Source organism: Physcomitrium patens, chromosome 10, assembly GCF_059467195.1.
Source record: "Physcomitrium patens ecotype Gransden chromosome 10, ASM5946719v1, whole genome shotgun sequence".
Taxonomy (NCBI): Eukaryota; Viridiplantae; Streptophyta; class Bryopsida; order Funariales; family Funariaceae; genus Physcomitrium; species Physcomitrium patens.
Genome location: NC_143419.1, coordinates 7,469,243 through 7,493,238, shown reverse-complemented (window position 1 = coordinate 7,493,238; position 23,996 = coordinate 7,469,243). Strand labels below are relative to the sequence as shown.

At 40.5% G+C, this 23,996-nt stretch overlaps 4 protein-coding genes across 8 annotated transcripts; all 4 read right to left on the bottom strand.

Annotated features, from left to right (window-relative positions):
* Positions 1-2,461: 2,461 nt before the first annotated feature.
* LOC112288047 (cytochrome b5) lies at positions 2,462-4,868 on the bottom strand. Its single transcript, XM_024531826.3, has 3 exons — positions 4,658-4,868; positions 3,349-3,415; positions 2,462-3,038 (listed from the first exon to the last, which is right to left on the bottom strand). The coding sequence occupies exons 1-3, from the start codon at positions 4,739-4,741 to the stop codon at positions 2,773-2,775; spliced, it is 417 nt and encodes a 138-aa protein (XP_024387594.1). The 5' UTR covers positions 4,742-4,868; the 3' UTR covers positions 2,462-2,772.
* A 1,892-nt stretch (positions 4,869-6,760) lies between these two features.
* Positions 6,761-11,051, bottom strand: LOC112288045 (uncharacterized). Its single transcript, XM_024531823.2, has 10 exons — positions 10,884-11,051; positions 9,741-9,810; positions 9,402-9,469; positions 9,172-9,233; positions 8,683-8,764; positions 8,269-8,505; positions 7,937-8,065; positions 7,651-7,712; positions 7,284-7,390; positions 6,761-6,989 (listed from the first exon to the last, which is right to left on the bottom strand). Exons 1-10 carry the CDS (start codon positions 11,034-11,036, stop codon positions 6,985-6,987), a joined length of 975 nt encoding a protein of 324 aa, XP_024387591.1. The 5' UTR covers positions 11,037-11,051; the 3' UTR covers positions 6,761-6,984.
* An 875-nt stretch (positions 11,052-11,926) lies between these two features.
* LOC112288046 (uncharacterized) lies at positions 11,927-16,433 on the bottom strand. 5 transcript variants are annotated; one of them, XM_090253651.1, is made up of 4 exons: positions 14,639-15,014; positions 14,363-14,443; positions 12,970-13,477; positions 11,927-12,708 (listed from the first exon to the last, which is right to left on the bottom strand). In XM_090253651.1, the coding sequence occupies exons 3-4, from the start codon at positions 13,277-13,279 to the stop codon at positions 12,458-12,460; spliced, it is 561 nt and encodes a 186-aa protein (XP_090109777.1). In that variant the 5' UTR covers positions 13,280-13,477; positions 14,363-14,443; positions 14,639-15,014; the 3' UTR covers positions 11,927-12,457. The 5 variants fall into 5 exon arrangements, with proteins under 5 accessions (XP_090109777.1, XP_024387593.1, XP_024387592.1 ...); XM_024531825.3 differs by lacking the exons at positions 14,363-14,443; positions 14,639-15,014 and adding an exon at positions 15,349-16,433; XM_024531824.3 differs by lacking the exons at positions 14,363-14,443; positions 14,639-15,014 and adding an exon at positions 15,187-15,321.
* Positions 16,434-17,146: 713 nt separating this feature from the next.
* Positions 17,147-21,423, bottom strand: LOC112288044 (F-box protein At5g46170). The gene is made up of 2 exons (XM_024531822.3): positions 18,328-21,423; positions 17,147-18,017 (listed from the first exon to the last, which is right to left on the bottom strand). The coding sequence occupies exon 1, from the start codon at positions 20,053-20,055 to the stop codon at positions 18,907-18,909; it is 1,149 nt and encodes a 382-aa protein (XP_024387590.1). The 5' UTR covers positions 20,056-21,423; the 3' UTR covers positions 17,147-18,017; positions 18,328-18,906.
* Between the last annotated feature and the right edge of the window lie 2,573 nt (positions 21,424-23,996).

Here is a 23,996-nt window from a genome sequence, read left to right as displayed (position 1 = left end):
ATAATCTTGTGGCAAAAGATTTGGCAAATCATTTGACAAAGCTACATGCAACAATGAAGGCGCAGTTAAAAGAAGCTCAAAAAAAATAAAAGATCAATGTGGATGTATATCGAAAGGAACAATCACCATTCTATATAGGTGACAAGGTATGGTTATTTCATCATAATACAAAGACTACTCGTCCTTGTAACAAGTTGGACTATCAAAAGCTTGGATCATTTTCTATTTCTGTACGAATCAATCTAGTTGCATTTTTTTATTTATCTTCTTCTTGATATGTCCAATCTTACAAATAGAGCAAATGCAATGGAGGCTTTTTATCAACAACATCCATCAAAATCAAGATGAAAACCTTCCTTATAAAAAAAATAAGTTCTAAGCAAGATAACATTCTACTTTCAATCCTTATTTGTAGCTTCTTTGTAGTTGTAATGCTGAGGAGATGGAGATCCAACAATTAGCGGATTTGACTCAAGAGCTTTGGTTTGCTGACGTGCCGAATAAGACATTATGATTGTCACAACCTTCATGAAGATGCAATCGAAATGAAGATCCTCAAGAATGACATGTTATTCCTCAAATAGATGGCAAGATACAACACGTTTGGTATCACGACCTTGGAAGGGACTCCCGATATTTGGAGATTTTATTAGAAGAAAGAACAACTCGTGATAGTGTTCCAAATGTTTTATTTGAAGGAAGTTATGAAGGCCTCAACAATGATTAAATAATTGGGTGGTCTTTCCGCCCTGGTATGGGATACTATCGATGTTTGAGAGGCCCTATCAATCATCTTTGAAGAGAAAAAAGATCAGAATATGTGACAAATATAATTCGCTACATCTTAGACTTCCTCGACATGTAATCATCACTCCTTGTGGAACTTGTCCGTAGAAAGGGAGATAATATCACGGACATATATTTACTGTAATTGTTATTTAGGTGATATGAATAGGTAGAAGTATGTAAACCTTGATTAATTTCATAATATCGTCTAGAGAAGCTTCCTAAAAGCTTTATAGACGCTGCTTTGACTTTACATGTGTTTATATTTGATTGGTAGGTTAGAAACTTGGTCAACAAGTTAACCATGTGCCACACATGTTGGTAGCTTGTGGAACAAGCTAACTATGTCGCGCCCATAAAAAAAACTTGCCTTGCAAGTTAAGATACGTGTTGTACAAAATCAATACGTTTTTGGAGGTCCTATAGAATGTCGCCACATAGTTCCTATGTAGATAGTATATATAGAGGCAAGAGTGAAGCCTTCTTCACTCTTGTCAATTCCTTTCTTGCTTCTAGTCTAGTTTCAAGGATCTTTAGTTTTCTTATCTTTTGGCAATAGCCATTCCAATTTCTTTCTTAATGTACATATTTAGTTATTTCTATTTTTTCATCTTTCTTTGAGAAAAGTCTCACTTGTTTATTTGTTTTTATCAAGTTCTTGTCCTTGACAAAAGGTGCCTAATCTTCTACTAACAAATACTTGGCAACTAACTTAATGGCACCAACATATTCTTTTAACCACTATTTGAGCCAAAAATACTTTTTTCCTTACAATGTTGCCTTGTATATTGTCAAAAGGACCAGTTATCTAAATTTTCTTTTTTTTTAAAGAATCTTCTATCTACAAAACAAACTAATAGTTTGTACATGACAAGATAAGCCATTCTAACCTTTGCAATTCCATCACAAATTTTCTATGATTTTCTTTCATTCAATAAGTCAATAAAGCTTCTTCAACAACCATAAAGATGCTCTTCATGTATAAGGATTTATGTTAGATAAGGTTTCACTGAATTTAATTAAAAACATAACAAATTTGCTAATTTTGTTATGTTTTTTTTTATACTCTTATGTTGATTCTTTATTTGATTTTTTATATGTCCTTAATAAAGATAGGACCACAAGACACAATTACTAAAGCATAGAACACATTTATTTTAAACCACATGAGAGAACTTAATTACAAAATCTACTTCAAAACAATATTTGGATGACAAGAAATGTAAGTCAAATGAAGTTAATCAAATATGTACTTTATTAGTAATTTTTATTAATTATCAATAACTCTTATATATTGTAATAAGATAGAATACCTACTTGTCATTACTAATATTAAATATTTACAAATTATATCTCATCTACATAATCCTTAAAAAAAACATCTCAAATTTTTTTCTAAATGAGACTTATTTCAATTTATTGCAATAAATAATTACTACATCAATTAAATTTTTATTATATTATTTCATTAATAGGAACAAATATTAAAAGAAAAGACATATTCAAATGTGATTTAAAACAAGTATATCCTAAGAGAAGATGGTTTGTTACTAATTGTTTTTTCGATGTTCCAACAGATCCATGCATGTCAAAAAAAAGGAAATAAATCAATAAATTGAAAGTTAAAGTGCAAAGAATAAGTATAGTGAAAAGCACATGCTTCGGCACATCTATCTGGAAAATAGTGTTCGTGAATGTACTAGAGCAAGTCAACCAAAAACCTTGAAAAAACATTATTGTGATGCAGATGAAGAGACATGTCCTTCATTTGCGAGTCAAATCGATGCCCCTCCATGCAAGTTTTGATTGCTACAACCCTACATGATTAGTGGTAAAGCACTCTATCTCTATCCAGTATATATCTATCCACCCTGCTGTTATACAAAGAGACTTCTGGTATTGTTAAATCTCCAACGCACATAATACTAGATATCTCCACAGCAAGCAATACTATGATGACAAACTAAGAATGGGGACAAATACCTTTTACATGCTCTTGACGTCTTCGTTCTTTGTGAGAAACCGCACAGCAATTGCCAGCGCAAAAATGGCAAGAGGTACAACGAACTGCAATATCTTGATAAGAAATTCGAAGCTCTTGTCGTGGTTATACGTAGCTTGCTTGGCAGGCGTGAATGTAGGCTTGTCAGGAAAGGAGGAAGGGTCGATTTCCCCAACGTAGTATTCATCCATCAGTACTCTTGCACTGGTGCTGTGACCAACATCCTCAAAGTCGTCGGTGGCATCCTTCCCTGAAATCCATAAAGTAAGAGCATTAGAACAACTGTCTCACTGCTGTAATTGCATGCATCCTTGTTTCCTACCATAATTCAGTACCATCGTGCAGTATACCCTTCCCATACAACCTGCACCTACCTTACCTTTCCCCGCCCACCTAGTTTTTTAAAAAAAGACAAAAAAAAAATACATTGAACGTAAAACAAATACATTTCATGAATTTCATATAAATCCCATACAAAATATTCAACAGAAGAGTGCATTCATTTTAAGCACTGAAAGCCAAAAACAACAAAGATGGTATTAAAGATTATGAGCACATACCAGTAGCTGAGAGGAGAACTTCGTCACCTCCTGGGTGGTCTTCAAGGAACTTGGTAACATCATAAACCTAGGACCATGGAGCAACGCAATATCTTTGAAAAAAATACGCTCTGGCTATTACTACAGTCACAACATGCCAATAATTGACCTCTATATACAATCGAGAACATAGTAGTAAAACTAGCTGCTATTCTTCATGCATCAGACAGAGACTGTAAGACAAAGATGAATGGCAATTAGAACTTGACTCTTTCATAGAGGTTCAACATTGCACCATGCACTCACGATCAGGGAACAGGTGAAAAACAAGTTCGATGGATTGAACCATCTAATGCATCACTAGGAGAAACAACACTGAAATCCAGCAATAAAGAGCAATGCTCACCCAAAAAAATATGCCCAATAAACTAATCGCACTCATTATGAAGCAATAGAATATCCCCATAAAGGGGAGGTTCAATCAAACACGGCGACAATCCTTTTTCCCTGTCAAGAAACTGTACTCTCGAGCCATATACGTCGACAAAAACGACAATAGAACCATCACAGCAGGTTCTGGATGTCATCTTCGGCTGTCCGGATTGCAAGACAGTGAATTTAGAAGGAAGCTAGTTAATGCTTTATATTCGAACATTTCAAGAAAGACCTAAACTCGCTGGACAGGCCAGAACGTTTAACGAAACTGCCGCTTACGATCAATCTATGCTGACTCTATTCAGTGAATTAACTTCACCTATAAAATAAAAAGTTGAAAAGAAAAGAAAAGAAAGAAGAAGAAAATAAATAAATAAATAAATCCGCTCATACATTACTTCTGGTACTGTTGAGTAACTAAGCCGCATACAGCGCAACCTCGGAACAGCAGCGTCCAAATCGGATTTTCCCATGGAAGAAAAAAGCATGACAAGAAACACAGAGGCAGGGATCACACCTAATCAAAATACTAAAAAAAACACAGGCATCAATGACTAGTTCTCACACAAAACTCGTAACACCTTCCGGCGCAGCAGCTGGTAAATCCACAACATAAAAGCCAAAAAATACAATCGACATATACCAAATGTACAATCAAGCCCTAAGTACACGAGATAATATCCCATGACCCGCAACGCTCATTCCATCGAACAGCACAATCATAAGTTTCACATTGCTCCACCACAGTTTCACAGTGATACAACGAATCGCAAACCATTAAGCAATCCCCAGGAACACCACAACATCTCCCTACCCGGATCTACACAAAGCCATTCTTCAGAACGCCACAAACCGAGCCCAGATACAAAGCTCCAGCACAAGACCCACAGCTCACCTTCCCGCCGATGACGAGCCAGCAATCTCTGGCGTGGTTGTGCCCCGACACCTCCTCCAAAGTGAAAACCTTTTTCTCCGCCATAGCTACCACCTCTTTCGTCAACTCAAACTCTGGTTCTCGGTGCTGGGTAACCTGGGTAATCGCCTGCAGGACAAACCTCCGCAGATAGCCGCACTAAAAGCGCTTAAACGATGCAACAGCTCGTGCAGTGCGTCAAATGCGACAGAACAGGCGTGTGCTCTGAGGCATTTCTGCTACGAACAGAGTCGTCCTTGAGAGTGTCGACCCAGAACCTAGATCTCTGGTCCTATTCCGAAGACATCCCAGAACTTTGTGCAGACTTTTGCTAGATGTGGGCTTGGTTTTGGGGACAAGGCTCGATGGATGAACTTCTCAAGTTGGGTATCGATGCCTTCTATTGACTCAGCATTATAAAAAGCGAGCAAAGCGGTATACAGAATCAGACTCAGTTAGCAGCGCCTGTTTCGTTACAGGGGAAGCGATTTTGTTCAATGGTCCCCTTCATTTGAAATTAGGCAACAACCCAACGATCATCCGGTGTTCTGCCCTTTAGTCTCAGGTCAAGTCAACAATCAAACCACTAGTCCTCATATTCCATAAAGTAGAGATCCTACTTTGACTTCATCAACTTCAACCTTCTTCGCATTCTTGCAGGAATTGACCAAACCCTCGTTGGGATTTCGTCGCGTCTCCTGGTCAAAAGAGACCCACAAAATTAAGAACACAGAATGGTTACAGTTGCAAAACCTAGAACGGCGGTAAGGATGTTAGAATCGGCTGATTGATGAACTTCTATTATGCTTGAATAATTGTACAGAAAAGTCGTCAATGATTAGTCAACCGGTCCACTCCCTACTTCACCTGTTTTCCAATGCCTCGTCAGCGCTTGATCCATACATGAGAAGCTAGTTAGAAGGCCAGGTATTCCTCAAATAACAACGAAAGCAGGCTAAATTTGTTTTGTATGGTCAAAACAGGACTTCTGCATTTGTCTTCACTGGACTTCGACGCTCCAACATAAAATCAGCCGGGTGGGAATTGGTGACCCAGTGTAAATACGTGTCTCTTACAAACATATCTGACCGCCTCTATTTCTTCTGGAAGCAGAAGCGAAGGTTTTCCAGCTTCTGCTAAAATGAACACCAAGTCAATGCGGTGAACGAGCAAACCATGGAAAGTTGCCGAAGGTCGAGGCACGTTTTCAAGTCTTTTGGGCTATTTTTCATTCAAATTTGGCAGCTCCGTTTCTCCACTCTTGTACTAGCCTTCTTTTACTGGGCACTACAAAGCTGTCCAACATGGACTTCAAATTAGCCATGAACGGAGTAAGCTGAGAGTGTTTAAGACTCTCAATTGCCAGGATGAAACTGTCAGCATTTGAATATAAATTATTTATATATATATATATATATATATATATATATGTTCGTGCTAGTGAAGTAGTGGAACAAAGTTTGATAAAAATGGAAATAAAATGCCGCAATAGTATTACTCAATTCAAATAAAATTCAAAGATTTGTTAGGCGATATGTATTTGTGGAATGGATGGAAATTATTTCTTTATTAAAAAATCCTAACAGAAAAAGGAGAAATTCTTCTTTTGAGCTATAAAAAATGGAAACTAAGTTGAATTCATTGACATTTGATAACAACTTAGTTTGACAGTCAAGGATGCGACTTTGAAGGATCCAACGTAATCCAACTTATCAGGTGCGATTTGAGAACATCTAAGTAAATAAATACACGTCTGCGAAGGGATAGCCAAACTCCAAAAGCGCATAAAAACCAGGAGTTGAATTGGATTTTCTTAAAATTAGAAATTTATGCATTTGCAAAGCCTGAACATGCTGCAGACTTGACAGGTGTCTGACAGGATATGATCCTTGGTGCATATGGAGATTCGCCAACATTATAATCATCAAAGAAAGTAGGAGAATATAGACGAAGGTTGAACACACTTGGCAGTAAAGAAAACTTTAAAAAGGCATAAGAAAAAGAAGAACCTTCTGTTAGCTGGCAACATTCAGAGCAAATGAGGAAAGTGAAACACGAGTATCTAAATACTCCATAGGCGAAACATTGAGCTGAATACCAACCAGTGCAAAAGTCATGGTAAACCAGATAAACAATGATACTCCAAGTAGAGGTGATTTCTTTGCTTCTCTGATATCAAGACTAATACAACCATACCTGCTATCGTTAACTACTCTTGTCTTGAGATGTACACTGTGTTCAGCGAGTTCACGAAACCCATGTCCATAATGTAGAGCTCCCCAGGCGATGCCCATGTGTGAGCTGATCTCCTAATCTGTCAAAATTCACATCTTAGTTTAGATGACGGCAACGAATACATGAAACATGTAATCACACCAAAGGTAATTTCCAGCCATGTAATGATATCCTCCAATGGCCTCTACAGAAAATGAAGCTAGCAGAGCACTTATGGCAGTCAAGAGAGTAGCGCATAGCAATATGTCACCACATGCCACAAAACCCAGCTGACCTCTTGAAAGAAAGTATCGGTAATCTTTAACAAATCACTGGACACAAAAGTGAGAAAATTAATCTAAAAATTAGTTCTCGGGTGGTAGTCACTCATTACCTGCAGCCAGCTTGATATTATTGTACAGCGGGAACTCAAAGAGAAACATAGCCTTCAAGAACTTCGGAAGACTCCCGTAGAGAGCAGGTGGAAGTGGAATGAGAGGGCTGTCACACCATACAGTTCATTATAAATGCATGCGCGACGGGGTTGGTGTGTAAAGAAGTTACAGAATACTTCAGACTAATAATAATAAAATGTAGATAGGTTGATACTGTAAAATGACAGATAATTCCAATCCGTAACCCAAAACTTCTCCACAATTTCCCTTCGATTTACAGCTTATAATCAAGATACCTGTTCTGATTTTAGTGACATCCTGATACAAATTCTAAATAACCAATACAAAGAACCCCATAAACAGTACCTCGTTCTATTTTTATACGCACGGTACTCAGGATTTCCTCCATGCTTCTCATCGGCTGATACCTGCTCCAATCCACAATAGAAAGTTAGCTGACTAGCTTCTTGCAAATACCAAGATATAGACATCAGAAGGAAATGGTGGGAGTTTTGACTTCTGCGCTTGTAAGTAGATTAGGATTGTCTTTAACGGCAGAAAAACCATATTGTAGGTGCGACTTGAAGTAGAAAGGGAAATGATATTGCAACAAAGAAATGAAAATCAGAGAAATAAGTGAAAAAGTGACAACCTCGAGAAGTGGAATGCCGCTGACAAAGAGGAGAAGGAGGGTGATGAAGATTGGACTGGCTATAGCCCCCCATTGACCACCTTCCAGCACTGACGTAGTAGACACGAAGATTCCATTCCATAAAAGAATCTGTCCCGCGATAGGAAAGTGTTAATCTCAAAAACTTGAGTGAGAGGGAAAACGATGCTCCAATCTAAGGCAAATGAACCGAGTTGATTACTTTTAATGTTGAGACTCGACTACAAAACGTCTTATCGTCTACATCCTATGCAAATGGAGCCTCGATCCATACCACAATACCTGCACACTCAACCAGTAAGGCATCTAAATACCTCTCCGAAGTAGTTCGGGTGCCGAGTCCACTTCCACACACCAACGTCACACCACCTATGCGCAGACGCTGGATTTCTTTTGAAACGAAGCTTCTGCTGGTCGCCGATTGCTTCAATGATAAAGCCAATGCCCCACATAGTCCAGCCCAACATATCGGTCATTTGAATTTCTGGATTTCGGGTTACGATTCCGTTCACAACGGTAACTGGGAGGGATACAGTCCACACCCATATGCCCTGTCATCAGACACCTCAGAAGTATTAGCCAGGACATATGCATGTCACAGGATGAAGGTATCCGAGTTGATATGATTAAATATTGCTGAACCTCTCTACAAGATAATCAAATACAGAAAGCTCTTATGAGAAGCATCGTAGTTATCAGATAAAAATGGCTCAATTGAGGATTCATACCTGTACAGTCCAAAATACAGCAAATCTAGCAACATGGCCTCGCCTGTCATCCATGCGCTTGTCTTCACCCCATTCTAGAATCCTGCCTCCAAATCCACAACGAGTGATAAAAACGCTTAAGCTTTAAACGATTTCCATACACCAACATGAGCCGTCATTGATCAATAAAGCATACAACTATTTAAATCAATATTTATGAAGATTCGCAATCACACAATTATGAAACTGAAAATGTCCCAAAAATGGAGCACATGCACTTGCATTAGTACAATGACGTACAACCCTCGACGGAAAGGCACCTTAAAACTTGAACGACCTGTAACTGGAAGAACTGACATTGCACTCTGTATAGTCCTCGATCCGAACTCATTGTTAGCGGGCATCAGTCTATACGACATATAAAATAACGAAGAAAAATATATAAACAAATAAAACGCAATCGTGTGTAGTTGAAGCCCAATTCACTTTGGAGCGAGTGGGATTTCGTACCTCAAGAGAAGAAAGATTGACAACCGGAGGCCCCACGTCACAACTAAGCATGTCAACACTATCTGTAACCCCGCATCCGAGATACCCGTAACATGTCAAGCACCTTCACTCGAGCTCTATTCTCTTTGCAGAGTTCATATATAGCATGATTTCTGAATAGAAGAAACTCAGGGTGGCATTTCGACACAATTAAAAGAGAATGGATTACTGCGGAATTCGCCCTGACTGACCTGGCGGAGGTATAGTGTGCCATTAAGATAGAAGGTCGTAACAGCAAGTACGACGAAATTGAACACACCTGGTCCGTAAAGAGAAATTCGAAAGTTAGAATATCGAGCATCTTTTATGCACTAAAGTACGTCCGAGTCAGAACAGAATGCTGTGTGCAATAATTAACATTGCAAGCACCATTTATGGATTTCTACTCTCTCAATGTTTATGCCAAGAAACAAACGACATTACTAAAATTTAGGATGAATTCGATCGACTCCAAGGAAGTTCGAAGACTGCATTCATTTATTTCAAGAGGCAGAAGAAACTTCAGTTCAGAGAATTATGGATAGCATTACCTGCAAAATCTGTAACTTTGTCAATCTTCAATGTTGCTGCAAGAACAAAAAATGTAAATTGGAACACAGCCTGCAAAAACAATTGGCTGAAAGAAAGTGAGGACCTTCGACTTGCATCAATTCAGTGAGGAATTAGTTTACGAGGACATCTTGTCCACAAGAAAAAGTGATTCGTGTGAAAGGAGCAGTATAGCTTTTCAAATATTCCACTTCTAAGCGTAGCAGAAGCATGTGGTTGCGTCAAGTTTTATGCGCAAACATTCGAACTAGGGCAAACGGAAGTACACAACTCAGTCTCTTCTTTCTTTTCCCCTTTCTAGAAACGATTCGATGAAGGTAACCATCAGTCAACCGAACGCTCCTGTAATCAACAATGAAATCCAAACTAATTTACCAGAGTGATTTTCTCATGCGTATGTAAATGTGGTTGCCAAGTTGATCAAGTATGACCACGTGACCTTTATTGGCAACCGCACGAACCGTGAACATAACGAAACACAAACTGCCAAATAAGGCTGGCATCCTGCTCAAGGTTCAGACGAACGCTAGTGTATCTGTTCAGACAAATAAGCACGTCTCATTGCAGCAGGGCCAGGGATTGCAAATGCTGCAATAATCACGTCATAGCATGGAGCGCAGCATGCACATAGAACACCTCGAAGTCTAGAGTTGCGAATGGCGAGATACGACTCAAGGCTACAAAAAAGGCATGAGAGAGGGCCTATCCAACGTAGCATAAACACCTCAACGAGAATTCATCACGATGAAACTCGACCCCGCATACGAATACGCTTCATCACTCTGACCAATAGATTCTACTCGGTAGCTACCCTAGACCCTATAATAGAAGCGAAATTAAAACCTGTCATTCAAACCAATCTCAGTAGTCTCAGAGCTCGTCATTACGCTACTACCAACGACATTTACTAGACACACACGGCAGCGGCAAGAATGCAAAAACGACCCTATCGTCATCCTCGAACGACCTTCAGCTCCCGTGATATGAAACAATCGTTTGATCCAAGTCCAAATGCTTGTCTAAGTAACAGTAAAACCCCAACGCAGAGCAATGCAAAACAGCACTTCAAAGCTCATCCCGGCGACGAAGAAGAAACAAACAAGGTGTGGAGCTGGAAAAGACACCGTGATGAGAGCAGTGAGGCTGAGGTAACTGGTATCGATTTCCGCAGCCATGGTGCAGGGCCAAGGCTCTCTACTCCGCGGCAGCACAAGGGCACCGACTCCGAACAGTGGCCACAATACAAATACAATCCAAATCCAAGGGCTCTCTTCCATCGCCCCCCTCCGAGGTCGACATGCTCGTGTGGCGTCCCCTCCCGAAACCTGAATGGATGGACGGATGGATAGATGTGGGATGGATGGATGAGTGGATGATATGTAACGATTGATATATTGGATGAATGTTTTAGATGGATGCAGTCCACGTGGACTTGGGGATGGGACCATGACGTCGTCCTTGGGGGACCATGGCGTCAGCCATATCGCTCTGAGATATCGTATATAATAAAATACCAATGTGGTAAAACAAAAATACTAAATTTATCAATGTGTAAAATGAATTGAAAATAAAACTTTTTTATTACATTAAAAAATATATAGTGATATTAATGAATTTTCTAAAAACAATAATTAATTGATTAAAGAGTCATTTAATGTTTTCATCTCGTCCATGCATTAAATTGGAGAATGTTTCAAAAAAATGCATTTTAGAATGTCTTAGTCTCACAAAACTGAAAGTTTAAGAATTTTTGATAATAAAATATTCATCATAGAATCTTGTTTGTGAGAATGAACTTGGTTAGTTGATTTCTGAAAAGTGTGTTGGAACCGAAAGTTATGTGAAAATCAAGTTATAGAATTGCTTCTTAATACCACAAGTTCGGTCCTAAATAATTTAAAATCTAAATTTTTATGCATTTTTCTTTTTTATTTGCAAGTGTCTGCGTATTAACGAACAATTACATTACTGACTATTACAGCAACATATTTTAATTTTACTTTTTCTCTCCAAAAATACAGTTGCGTATATTGTTTATTAATTCATAAACATTAATGACAAAAAGGTGCCTCTAGGCATCAATGTGTTGTAACGTATATTGCGGGAAAAGATGTTTTTTCTTCACAATGTCAAAAATGCTCTCTATTAAATAATATATATTTTGATATTGTGTGAAATCCAATTCTTTATAAAAATTTAAAAGAATGATATAGTGAAAAAAAGGTTCAATACAAGAGGCATCTATTTTCACAAGATGCCCTCCACTTTAAGCTTGAACTTCGAAAGTTTTCAAAAACCTCTCCAGTGTACATTTCGGTAATTACACAGGTCAAGTGCATATATATCAGCAGTCAAGGCTAACGTTCAAATAACGAGCTCATACTGAGAGACTGAGCATGAGAGACTGAGCGTCGACAGACCACTCTTTCGAAAGCAAACCACATGAAGTGATCTAAACTATTGTCAATGGTAGCAATCACTCAGTCCCTCGAAGTGACCCTCAACAGTACATCTGCAGATACAGATGGTACAGTTTGTGCACGATCATCATCCCCCATGTACTGCTCAAGAGCAGTAACCTATCTATCCGAAGTTGGTGCAAAAAATTCATACATCCCTTGTCATTGAGACAATCCCATAAAGTCGGAGCCGAACACAACTAAAGCAGCTGGTCTCAAGTGATCCGACATCTTCGCCGTTAAAAGTTACCTCTCAAATGGGAGGCTTTCGGACGCCTTGGCTTCTTTCTCTTCAGTTCAGAATCCACCATGGTTTTAAATGATGCAATATCACCTTTCCACTCCTGCCCATTCAGAGTCACGACATTCTCCGCCATTTGATCTGACTTTTCTTTCAAATCCTTCCGGCCCGCAACAGAAGACACAAAGCTCATAAACTCCTTCATTTTTCCTTTACCACTTCCTTTCGCAACAGTGATCTCGATTGAATCTGTACAAAATATTAACATCCATAAGTTCACATGGTAGCAATTGACTCAGATGCCTGCAACCATAAGCCTCAAGCTCAACTCAGAACATACTGAGGGCAAGAGAAGGTAGGTTCTAATTATTACCTGTCATTGGAAACTATACTAGTTAAAACTGTCCACTACATGCTAATACAAATTTTGGAGATAACAATTAAGTGAAAGGCACGCATTCAAAATATACGCTTCGGTTTTTAAAAAGTGACAATTAATGATTGACATACCAGAGTCCTCCACACTTAGAAGCCGACGGTGATGTGCTTTCAACGAATCGGTTTTCATGGCATCAACTCGCATTTGACAACTCACACGTTGAGCTCCTCCCAGACCAGAGCATGAGTCACTTGACCCCAAAGTAATTGCGAAGTAGAGGTAAATGGTACAAAGCACTACCAAAAGCCCGAGCATGTAAAGTAAGAACTTGTGACGGTTCGCAAGAGAACGCCATGAACTGTCAGGAGATGATAAGCTTCTTTTAAAGGGGGATGAAGAGCCTCTTCGGTACCCTGGGGATGAAAGATTATCGTTCCCCATCTTAGAACTTGTATTCACCGCCCGAATAGAATCTGGTATTAAAATTGAAACGAAGAACTATCAGTGTCTCCAACAAGCGCGTCTCAAGACTCCAAATGATCACTGAATTTCAAACTCGCCACTGCAGATTTTGTTGATCTCCAACCTCTTTTAAAACTCATCAGGTTATTGTCTTCAATGAACTATTCCGTTCGGGACCTGCACGACAAAATATATCGTAATGTCAACATGGGAACTGTTCTGATTCTGAAATAGGAATTTCTAGAAATAGGCATAGATACGCAGTCTGGCATCTTCAAAACATAAGACGTTGTAATCCATGGGTAATGCTTTATATTAAAAGATTACTTCCAAAACTAAGAGTAAATGGACTAGTACTGACTTGCAATTAATTCAGAAATCAAATTCAACGGTTATTACACACACCACCAAAAGCATCACTCTGGCAGAACATACGCAAAAATATGCCGAAGGTGATATGAATTAGAATTGAAACTGAACATGCTTGGAAAGAAAAAAGCGGTTTTAAATAATACAAACTTCTTGAAATTCATAAGCTATGACACGCCACTGGATATGTATATATATATATATATATATATATATATATAAATTTGAAATTTGAAAACCTAAAAAGAACAGCGAGGAGGGAAGAAGTAAATGAAGAGAAACGAGGTCGTTCACAAAAGACAGGTTGACTTCCTGACAATGAGAATAAAAACGAGAATCAGATCCTGATTATATTCAAGAATGAAATAAGCACCGAATATCTTCCATGAAAAAAAGCGTAAGAGAAATAAATTTATCTGCTCTAAGAGTACTTCAAATGAGACCGTGTGCCGTTCTAGGAGTACAATACAACAAACTTAGGCCAGCACCAGCTTTCCAAAACCCCACCAAGTAAAGATATAATCCCTAACGGGCAACATGATGATAATGGAATTTTAGGCTTTCCACGGCACTTGATGACAGAATATGAAATCATCCATAGCTCATGACCCAAGTCCTCTCTCGAACCATGATTAGTTTCCATTTGAAAACCAGATGTCAAGTAACATAAAGTATGTGAGGAAAGGAATGTACTAGGAATTTCAAAAAACATATGAGAGAACTGCTCTGCTGGATGCAACACTATGTGATGCAGATGCTCATTCGGCGAAACCGCTGTTCAAACGATAATAAACCCCATACACATTTCAGTTACAGTAAAGAACGTGGAAAACCGACAGTTAGTGCAAAACCAGCCAAGACACTTGCTTAAATGGAAATTCTAGGTCTAACATTTCGGATAAATTTTAAGTGAATTTAATTATTTTAAAAAAATTAAAAAATAAAGTTCGAGGGTTTCATCAAGATTACGCAGCAAGCTGGCAGTTGTTGAAGGATATTACGTGATTTTGGGGTTACATCTAAGCTTCTTCTCACTGCCTGTAATGGAAGAATGCATTTTCAGCTGATCCTTAGTTTAACTACGCTATAAGACCTCACCAAATGCTACCACGAAATTCAAAAACGCTGGACCAGCTTGTGACGACGATTGCTTGGAAAACACGTCAACGCTCGAACACTTAAAAATGCATCTCACTGCGTGTGCTAACCGAACATCCACCTCGCAAGCACAGAAAACGTCCGGATCTGAGTGGCGACAGTCATCTCTACAAGCAACGGAAAAAGACCAAACACAGAAACGTCGACATATTTTCACCGCCAAAAATCTCAAGGCCACATAAAACGATATCCATACATCTAGTTGATTTCCACACATCAGCACTCGCAAGTCTAACACTCACTACTCCCTGCTCCCCGCAAGCAACGAAATGTGATCACCGATTGCCTCAGACTGGACGAGAAATGCACCAAAGACGAAATCGAATAGTATTTTTCAAAACACATATGTAAGTAGAGACCTGAATCACTCCTGCAGTGTCCCTCCACGAATCTAATTTTGTTCTCAAAGCATCACAGAGTAGCGTGCAAGCAAGCGGGCACTCCAAACAGCGCACGACGATATCCCGCCCAAACTGTTGCACCACTTCAACATCAACTCCATCAATGTCGGAATAAAGCACCTGAGGGCAGGAACAAGGCCCTGGAGAAGCTCTCACCGCCAGGGAAAGGCGCGTCGCGGCTTTCTCTCCACTCCCTGGAGAACCAACAACGATGGACCAATAGCGGAGTGTCAGGAAGCGACGCGCTTGTCTTGGCAATGAAAGAGCGTCTCGGGCCAGGTCTCGCTAGCGCTCTGTTCGTCTTGTGTCGTCAATGCCCTGGAACTAGGTCGTCGTCGAGTCCCATCCGCTTTTTCCGTCCGTTACCGGAAAACAGGAACACGTTCACTAATTATAGTCTACGTCGCGCTTCCGTCCGTCTTGTCAACAGTGGCTTCATCTCCACCGCGCTCGGCGTCGGAAAGCGCGTTGCGACGTTGTGGCCTGAAGGGTGGACCCAGTCCCCATGTTGGCCACAGAATGTGAACTGTGCAGGTGTTTAATTGGAAGATCACTCACCGTTGGCTGTTGGTTTTCCGAATCCAAAGCGGATCCACGATAAAATTCCGCTTCCTTCTTCATCCAGATAGTCCTTTGTCGTTTCTTCACACGGTCGGCTACTAAACGCTTGCTAATGGACTTGTTGGGGCAAGCCACCCAATGGAAACTGGTCAAGTGGAGTTTATTGCCAAACTAGGATAATGGAGGGAGCCTCAAGGATCCAAGCATTCGCAGCTTCTATTTCTAAATCATGCATAATATCATCTAAGGCATGGTTGTGTGGACAGTATTTTATTTGAGATTAGATACTCATTCCTTTCCTCAAGTGTTTACCAGCTCAGATTGCCGTCAAATCCTTCACTCGTAGCCTTACGTTCTTAGAGCAGAGGATTTTTCTTCTAATCTTTTCCTTGAAATTTTGCAATCAACAACAGAGACTGTAGCATTGCTTTGTTGGGTATTTTTGAGTAAAGCGAATCCAGCACCTCAAGAAACGGAACCTACAGCCAAGCTTTTGAACAACCGTAATGCTTGGTGAAGAAGAGTGTGATTTTTGTAAAGAGATTCGGGGTCATCCTATGGATGCGAGCATGAGACAAGCTTCAAGACATGCGTTCAGAAACAAATTGAGCCTCGCCTGTGACTCTGGTGCTGTCAATCTGAAAGCTGAACAAGCTTCGCAGGGATACGATGCCTCCGCTGTGGCCGGAAGACTGAGCTTAGCTCCAGGAAATCAAATTCTACTTCACTTATCCACATCGAGAACCCCCAAAAATTCCAGTCATATGAGTGCCAGCAGAGGGAAGAAACTCTATTTTAATCCGCTTCAAATTTTCTTTGATTCACAGATTCTTCTGATTTATCAAAAGTGACATGCATATTTCACAATCTAAGAATGCATTAATTCGAGCCCAGCAATGCAGAGACTCAGTCGGCCACTGCTAACTTTAGCCTCTGGGAGAATTATCGGAACACTTCATGCAAAGTCTAAACGACAGTTTGATGATCATCCTATTCTCGTAAGTCTCTTCCGGAAATAAAGCGCGGTGACAAACCTGAGTAATAGCCGGGAAGACAACTTGGTATCCTCTCTTCACCTCGCACAAACTGGAAACTGGTAACTACTAGATTCGTCCACACTACCCAGGATTAGCTTCCAGCAACTTGAACAGGAGGAAGCGTACGAAAAGGCAGGAGGAAACGTTTTGGAAGAAACAAGTGGCATCATACACAAAATTGGCGTCCTTCACTCCCCATTGCACAAGTCGCATGATCGGGAGTTGAGTAGAAAGATGCACCTTTGCAGATGATAGAAGATCAACTCCCACCTACGAGCTGCAGCGCGTTTGCCCCACAGCAGACTCCTTAAGCATAGACGTAAATAGAAAATTAATTCTGACCTGTGCAGTACAGAATTTGCATCTTCCGGAGACCAGAACGGTCGCTCGCTCTCCTTGTTTTTATTAATATCTCAAGATTTCCCCCGCCACACTCAACTCATTTAGCGTCCCCGAATGTTTCCAGAATGGAATGTGATGTCAGGGCGCAAATAGTGGAACATGAATCACAGAACCTACAGCTATCATCGTCACGATTTCTCGTAATCCAATAAAAATGCTCTTACGCGATTAGGAGTGCACGGAAACCTCAGACGTCAGATCTCTCATATAGAACATTTATTTTAAAATATCCTCAGGAGTTCATTGCGGTTGAAGATAATATGAATGTTTACGGGTGGATGCGGCTGCACCGCTTCCGAAGCCTACGCTGAGCACCACCAGTTGAGCGTACGAAAAGGCATCATCTATCTCGAAACGTAGCTCCACCGATCAGTGCATGAAGGAAAGGTCAGGAACAATCCTTCCGATTGAGGACATCAATTTTTGATCGTGCAGGAACCGAAACCGTCGCAGATGACAGATACAAGTTCTTGTATTCCTCAAATGAGAGTAATACTGATCGAGAGTACCAGGAGCAGATTGATTCGCCTTAACAAACCCACGTTTGACGCCGACTAGAATTCCGATCTCGTTTTTTATCATCGTATGCAACACAATCCCAGTGTATGGACAGGACCTACAAACAAACTGGGTACCACAGACCAGTGTACTTAAGTTGATCCAAAAAGTGAAGCACACGACAAAGGAAATTCTGTACACAGCTTGAGCATGGTCAGCCAAAAACTTATGACCAAAAAATATGTTACAGTAGACCTCGGAGCTTAAAAGCCTGATGCGTAGAAGAATATCCTGCACATTAGATACCACACTTGAGATCCCAAGTTGAAATAAACGCTACAATGTAGTGAAGGATACAGGAAACTACGGCAGGGAACATGATCAACCGATAGGTGGGAGGGTTTCTGCACATGGACCAAGCTCAATATTCATACTTGAACTAAAATTTCCAGGTAAAATTAGAAGTGAAAATGTGCAAAAACCCATTACTAGAAGATTTTCGACCTAACTGCAGACTATTAAGGCACCTAATAGCATGCTTCCGCCATGACTGTCCGGGCAGAGAGTGTATGAGACAAATCAGCCTTTGAATAATCCATACCGTCTAAAACACTGATGGAGATCTGCATCAGTCGATATCTTTGCAAGCCCGATAATATGTGCACATTTTCTTCCGACTAATCGAATGCAATGCTTCTTCGTCTCCTTTTTCCTAGCCACTTCAGAGCATCAATATCTCTCTACTTGTAAATCAGCAATAGTTCTCACCATTCGATAGCGCCATTGGTGGACGAAAAATTTCAAGCAAGTGGGTCAAATCTGTTCTCAGGTTTCTGCTCCCGACATTACATATGTGTCGAATGAGGCACAGCTTAAGTAGGGACACGAACACTGCAATTTGTACAGCAGGTAAGCAAAGCTCTGTAGACAAGTGCATTGCTGAAATTTGTACAGGAGAAATAAACACCAGTTCGCCCATCATAGACCTTCCACTCCACAGCTGCTTCAAATGCGGGACAGAGAGCTCCTACTTCCGTTCATACTCGCAATGATTTCACAAGCATAGAGATTTTGCCACAAGCGAGGATAAGTTCACATCCTCCGTCGGTACGGTTGGCATACATGAGAGGCGGCTCCGAAGTGAACATGCAATATATACTATGTTACAACGATATGAGTTTCAGAATGAATTCATCTCGAGAAGGTAAGTTCGTCGCTTCACCAGCAAATTTGTTGCAGTCTTAAAAGGCTCTTCGAAAGCTCCCGATACAAAATTCTCTGCTTCCTTGCGAGCAGATTGCTCGCTAGGTCTGATAGCCACCAGTGTTGCTCCTTTCAAACCAGTTCCTTCCGGAAGCTCCAAGTAAGGTGCATACCATAGCTTCATGTTCAAAGCAGGCACTTGAGTCCTGTTTGATGACGCAGAGGCTGCCAAAGGCTTGTCTCGGAATTCCCTCAATTGCTCTTTGTTCATACACAGCATACCTTGTCCATCCGCATCCGTAAGAACCAGGCTTTCAAGTGTCGGATGGTCAGATATAATCTGCTGAAGAAGGTAGTGTCTTGCAGACGCAGCAATAAGAGAGCTAATGGTCCACACGACCCTTACCTTCAGTCCACCATCAGTGTAGAAAGACTCAGGAATCGTACCACTTTCATCCACGAGATTACTTGGGGTTTCGCTATTATCTTCGGCCGCTACTTGAGATGCTCCATCGTCTCTGCCATTCAGAAACCAAGGACGAACTCCCTCTAGTTTAACTGTTTTTTTTTCTTTTTCCACCTTCACAAGCGATGCAGCCCCAAGTATCACACAGCTCTCCAAAGTACTTCCAAACTCAGCTCTCCACTTCAATAGCACACCATCCTCGATCCCAAGTTCTCCACCAGGTAATTCGATTCTCAAGTTCTGAATCTCCTTGAAGTTTTTCAAAACCTCACTCGGAGAATGATGAGACACTTCGGCAAGAATAGTCTTCTTTGGTCCCAAAAGATGTGTTAAGGCCTGAAGAGGTTTTACTAAAGTTCCCACAACAAACCGTACAAAATGACTGATAATTCCTCTGCCTCTAGCGTTTAAACCATTCTCTTCTCCGGAAATCACACAGTCAACCTTCACCACAACGTTGTCCACCAATGGTGCCAAAGAGTGAAACCTCTTCGAAACAGCACAGCACCTCCCTAGAACCTTAATGTCTGCTACCTTGTTGAAGATCACAAGTAGCAGCGAGTCAGGCAGCCTGTCAAAGTGATCAGTCGCGAGCATCGGCATTGAGATCCTACGACAGTTCCTGCCGTGCTCCTTCGCTAGGAAATGCTCTATATGCATGAGGACCCCCCGCCTCAAGTCACTTCCCAACAATGAAACGCCCTCAGATTCGCTCTACGATGACCAATTCTCAACGTCCCTTATTGTCTCAAAACTAAACAATCATCCAACGCTAGAGGCCGAAGCAAATAAGCACTTACGCCTCCTCTTCACAACAGGAGCACCGGAGAATGAAGGAATCCTTGGTACAGATAATCATCAAATGAAAAAAAACGCCTTCTATTGTGTCGAGCATAACAGACCCTCCAACTTCCTGAGCGCTTTTTTTCTCTCCTTCAAATCTAGATCCTTTAGGTTACGAGGTCTTTGTTCGGATTACTTCAAAAATCGTCACCCATCGCTCCCGCACATTGATGCAGTCCTCAAACAGATTGTGTGTCACATGTAACTCGACCTCTCCCGCTTGGAAAGTTACCAATGGCACTCCACTCGCCGGTGCTGAGTTTGGTCAAAAGAAAATATATTCTTCAACACGGTTGACGCAGCTTCAACCCCTTCTGATGAACTTAGTTATACAAAATACTGCTTCCTTCAATGGGGAACTTTGGTCATACTTACCTCCGAGATCTAAGCATGACAACAACCAATACCAGTCTGCACCGTTAAAAACAAGTCACCTCCCAACGACAAATACCCTATTCGAACTCCTATTCATTGCAACTGAACACCTCAACAACCGCGATATCACTCCTCACAAGGCCATTCCCAGCAGCTACTCCTCTCCACAATCGCCAACCACTACTTGCCACTCCTTCTCGAACTCCTCCACATCAGAGCATCCACGCCGAACCAACCACCCTCCCATGCCCTATTCGACTCCACCCCTGCCCGCTCACTCAAGACAAGTTTGAATAATCAGCAACCGAATTCCCCCTCCGCCACTACCGCTCCCCCCTACTCGCAAACAATACGCATCAACACAACCCTAGACCATCCAACCAAAACCCGCTGTGAACGAAACTCGCCACCTCATAAGCACACGCTCTTTCTCCCCCCCCCCCCTACACACCACAACGCACACCCTTCCTCCTCCTCCAATCCCCCGTACCAAACCGTCTTGCACAGCCACGCACGGCTCCCTTCATCCCACAGCATTGACCACTCTACTAATCCGCCCTCAAGCCAGTAGGAAGCTACGGCGCCAAGTTAGAGCTGAGGCGCACACTAAAGGAAGGGAAGGGAAGACGAGAAAGAGGGATGCAAAGACGCGAGACGACGAATTAAAACCAGGAGAGCAGTAGTGCGGCAAAGAGGAAGGGCAAGGGCAATGGGGGGGGGGGGGTGTTGAGTTAAGCCAGGCAGCCTGCTGTTGTGTGAGCCTGGCGTTGGTGCACCTGCCCCGAGCAAGAAGAAGAGGAAGAAGAAGAAGGGAAGGGAGGCAGAAGGTACGTGGTACTACAACAACCAGCACAGGGGGCAACAACGCTGGAACAACCCAGTTCTTCTTCTGCCTACCTTCTGCCACCGCGTGGTGGCCTGTAGCCATCCCCCCTCTCTACCTGTAGGACGGTTCTGCCAAGGAATTACTCTCCCCCCTCCCCCTCCCTCCAGGCCGTATCTTCTCAGCAGCACGTATCCTCTCTCTCTCTCTCTCTCTCTCTGTGTCTCTCGGTCTCCCTCTATTTCTGTCCTGCTACTACCAAACCCTAGTGGTGGGGTGGGAGGTTGGGGGTTGGGGGGGGGGGGGGGTTATCACCAAACCCTGTGAGCTTCACATTTCACCCCATGGCCATGGCTCACCAACAGAGCAGCCCAAAGATGGTGAGGCTGGGAGGGGCAAGTTGGGACCAAAAGTATTTTGTGCTTGTTATGACCACTCTTGTTTGTTGTTCCTTCCATGACACATCCCTAGCGATTTCTTTCTATATTAGGTTGTGTTTTTCACCAAAAGATGCTGATAAATTTAAAAAATACATAAAAATATTTGAAAAAAATTACATATATATATATATATATATATAAGAAAAATGTGAAAATGTGGCAGCTGGTGAAATCTTGTGGGGAGTATGGCTTTCTGAGCCACTGGTGCCCAAATGTGACCTGTGACAGCAATAGCCATGGCTGCATTTGAAACTGTGAGTCTCTTTTGCCACTTTTTGCTACCATTGGATCTTTATTGATCCATCCTCTCACATCAAAACATTGCTTTGATGCACAAAAAGTAGTTACATTTTGATGAAGAATATTTGAAACAGGACTATAAAACTTCTGTTAAGATTTGGAATTAGAAGAAAAAAAATCTAATCATTTACCAATGGGTTGTCATTTATCAATTATTTAGGAATTGCCTACAGAAGAGTATTGAAACAATTCATGATTCATGAAGATGGGTTCCTTTATTCAAGGTTTAAAGGGAATACAATTCTCAGCTCCACTTTTAGTAACTAATTTGGAAAGCAAGGAGGGGATTCCCTACACGTCCCCCTCCATGTACATGGGGTGCACCAACACAACAAAATTTCAAAGAAAAATTATGGATGGAATTTCTTTGATGTTGACCTTAGATAACCCTAAAACTATTAGATGAAGGTATCTGTTACACAGTAAAACAGGTTGGTGGTCATGAAACCCTAATCCTACCCAACAAAGTCTGCCAAAGATGAGAATCCCTTGTTATTTAAAACCAGATTAGTAAATAACAAATTTCCATGTTGTGATATGGAGGGAATCAACCAATCAACTAAATCTGCAATTGTTTTGCTAGTGTCAACTACCAACTCTTTCTTTTGGAGAGGAAAATGAATTTCTACATTTAAAGTATGCAAAAAGATTAGAAAAGAATAATATCTGTGAATGACCCATTCCTAAATGAATGACTGAAAATGGAATTGGGCTTTGAATAAGGAAATCAGTTGTTTGTCTTTACTTTCTTTCACATTCTCGATCCCTCTATTTGATTATTTGCTTTTTGGGTGAAATTTAGGGCTAGAGATTGACTCACTTCAACATCAGTTTAGATTTTGAAGGGACTTGCTTGACTTCAATGGACGAATATACAACCATTAAAGGCAATCAATACATAGAAAGAATGAAGTCTTGACTCTGAACCCTTTACTTGACTTTGGTCATACTAAAAAGATTCACAAGGTTTTCAATCAGTCCCCTTTTCTTGTTGAAGTTTTTTGTGCCTACCATGCCTATTCAATATATATATATATATATATAAACATTATTTATTTATTTATTCATGTACAGACACATTGGGAAGCTAAAATCAAATTCATTTATGAGAACATCTTAGATATGATTGATTATTCAACATAAATAGTATTTGGGTTTTGTTTTTATTGCAATTTGAGATGCTTCATCAAGAGGAGATAATAAGTTGTACTTTTATGATTATTGAATGCATTAGAACTCATGTAAATATGTTTCTGCTTACACATTATGGAGTTTATTTTCAATTCCACATAGAGTAAATTAAAAAAATTAAAGAAATTTAAAAAAAAAAAAAAAACACTCTTATCTACATGCATAGACACATGCCCATACATGTGTATAATGATACCAATAACAACATTTTATTTTCCTTACATACAAATCAAAGCACAATGCTTATGATTTCTTATGTTTAGTTTGAATTTTTTACTTAACATCTTCATCATGATGCTTGACAATATATATAGTATTATTATTATTTTCAACCGGAATGGGCTTCAAGTGTTTTGATTGTATTTTTGAAAGATAAGAAAAATAATTGTAGGACTAAGTTATTGAACATATATAAGAGCATATCTTAAATTCTTGGAGGTTATGGCAGTTTCAAAAAACTAGTCTAATTCAAGAAAAGAATCATGCAATTCTGCAATGGTGCCATAAAATCACTCACTTTCCACCACCCTTATTGTTATTCTAGAATAAAACAAAAACTTTATCCCCAGTTAAAGTTTTATTGCAAGTAATGTTATTTTAATAAATAAATAAAAATAAATAAACTATAA

What these genes read in the sequence shown, in the direction of transcription:
- LOC112288044 (XM_024531822.3), bottom strand. Translation starts at nt 20,055, where the DNA reads ATGCATATAGAGCATTTCCTAGCGAAGGAGCACGGCAGGAACTGTCGT.
- LOC112288046 (XM_024531825.3), bottom strand. Translation starts at nt 13,279, where the DNA reads ATGGGGAACGATAATCTTTCATCCCCAGGGTACCGAAGAGGCTCTTCA. An exon ending in TCTAAGTGTGGAGGACTCTG is followed by an intron (nt 12,709 to 12,969) that starts GTATGTCAATCA and finishes TATTTTGTACAG; the next exon opens with ATTCAATCGAGATCACTGTT.
- LOC112288045 (XM_024531823.2), bottom strand. Translation starts at nt 11,036, where the DNA reads ATGGAAGAGAGCCCTTGGATTTGGATTGTATTTGTATTGTGGCCACTG. An exon ending in GCACACTATACCTCCGCCAG is followed by an intron (nt 9,234 to 9,401) that starts GTCAGTCAGGGC and finishes GCGGGGTTACAG; the next exon opens with ATAGTGTTGACATGCTTAGT. An exon ending in CTGTATTTTGGACTGTACAG is followed by an intron (nt 8,506 to 8,682) that starts GTATGAATCCTC and finishes GTCTGATGACAG; the next exon opens with GGCATATGGGTGTGGACTGT.
- LOC112288047 (XM_024531826.3), bottom strand. Translation starts at nt 4,741, where the DNA reads ATGGCGGAGAAAAAGGTTTTCACTTTGGAGGAGGTGTCGGGGCACAAC. An exon ending in GGCTCGTCATCGGCGGGAAG is followed by an intron (nt 3,416 to 4,657) that starts GTGAGCTGTGGG and finishes CCATGGTCCTAG; the next exon opens with GTTTATGATGTTACCAAGTT. An exon ending in AGTTCTCCTCTCAGCTACTG is followed by an intron (nt 3,039 to 3,348) that starts GTATGTGCTCAT and finishes TATGGATTTCAG; the next exon opens with GGAAGGATGCCACCGACGAC.